At 37.7% G+C, this 1588-nt stretch overlaps 1 protein-coding gene across 1 annotated transcript; it reads left to right on the forward strand.

The window, feature by feature from the left end:
- Window positions 1-159: 159 nt before the first annotated feature.
- On the forward strand, window positions 160-1260 carry LOC107736464 (protein LYRIC-like; the record flags this gene model as incomplete). The annotated part of the gene is made up of 5 exons (XM_016547869.1): window positions 160-249; window positions 343-427; window positions 621-827; window positions 926-979; window positions 1067-1260. Coding segments are annotated over 5 exons (630 nt in total), but the record flags the coding sequence as incomplete, so codon positions are not given.
- Between the last annotated feature and the right edge of the window lie 328 nt (window positions 1261-1588).

Consider the following 1588-nt stretch of genomic DNA (forward strand, 5'->3'; position numbering starts at 1 on the left):
AAAAAACACCGATTCGTTCACGATCGAAATACCTGTTGACATTCAGGCATCCCAGTTCTATTTAAAACATGCATTTACATACACATTGCATAACTTTTACATGCATTACTTCCCCATTGACTTATTTCAAAAGTCATCAGTTTTCTAAATGTTTGACAGAAGGCCCAGAGGAACGGACTTGCTGTTGAATTTCAGGAAGAGGCCAAAGTGGAGGACGGTCAAGAACTACCAGAAGTGAAGACTGACAAGGTTCATTTATTTTGACATTTACTGTAGTTTTAAAAGAATAGTTCACCCCAAAATACTGTTATTCACTCAACCTGATGCTCCTGATGGTTTTAGGCAAAGAAGAATAAGAAAAAGGCAAAGCCTCCAGCAAAAGAGAAAAAATCCTCTACATCTGTTGATGGCAAAGAACCAGATGAAGGTATGTTTTGATTAATATGAATCCCATGATTTTTTTTAGTTAATTTATTTTGCTTCACATATAGATAGATATATAGAGAGAATATATTTGTGTGTGTTTCGTTATCATAAAGTATCTGCTTAATAAATAGCTTTGACTCAGCACATAGTTTATTTGCATAGAGTGGTCAGAACATGGTAATTGTATCTGTCAGGTACCTGGGAGACCAAGGTCAGTAACCGTGAGAAACGACAGCAGCGGCGGAAGGACAAGACTCCAGGTGATGAGTCAGGCAGCCCAGTAGCAACCGCAGCTTCGAGTGCCATTAGTACCATGGAGGAAGTCCAGACCACCCCAGAAGAACCAGAAACCACCATCACCACCACTGTTTCTACACCTCCAGTCCAAAGAGAAGTGGAGGGTATGTTTACAGCTGTTTACTCTGTTTATAATTTTTATTATACATTACAGGTGGATATAATAGGGGAATCAAAATGATTATTTTTTCCTCCTTTGTAGTCGACCCACCTGAAATTGAAGCAAGTTTTGTACGAGACACTGTTGTTCCAAAAGGTAATTGGTTCATTTTCAATGTTAACAGATTGAGTTGAAGAAATATTTTTTGCACTGATATTGAACATGCCTTCTGTGGTCTTGTAGTGATGCCGTGTTGGCAGGAAGTGCTGGCTGTTAACAGTTCTGGCTGGAGCGATCAGGGCCTGCAGCTTCCTCCTCAGATGGCCAGTGTTCAGGCAGAGCGCTGGACCAGCATGACTGTCCCTACTGAGCGTCAGACTAGTGAGCCCTCTGTCTGGCCCCAAGATATGGAAGGTACTGAAAAAACGTTTCAATAAATCACAAGTTCTTCTTTTAATATATCTCTTACTATATCTTTCATATTAAAATGATAGTCTAGTTGGGGCACATGCTCAATGTATGCCTTGGTGCTCATGCAGGAGATGGAAGTTTGTTTAATATTTAATAATAATTAATACTTTTATTCAGCAAATATGCATTAATCAAAAGTGACAGTAAAGACATTTATTATGGTACAAAATATTTCTATTTCAAATAAATGTTTGTTTGTTTGTTTTTTTAGCTTTTTATTCATCAAAGAATCTTGAAAAAAATTACAAACAGCAGCACAACTGTTTTCAACATTGATAATAATCAGAAATGTTC

This window comes from Sinocyclocheilus rhinocerous, unplaced genomic scaffold (genome assembly GCF_001515625.1).
Source record: "Sinocyclocheilus rhinocerous isolate Xijiao unplaced genomic scaffold, SAMN03320098_v1.1 C36715456, whole genome shotgun sequence".
Lineage (NCBI taxonomy): Eukaryota > Metazoa > Chordata > Actinopteri > Cypriniformes > Cyprinidae > Sinocyclocheilus > Sinocyclocheilus rhinocerous.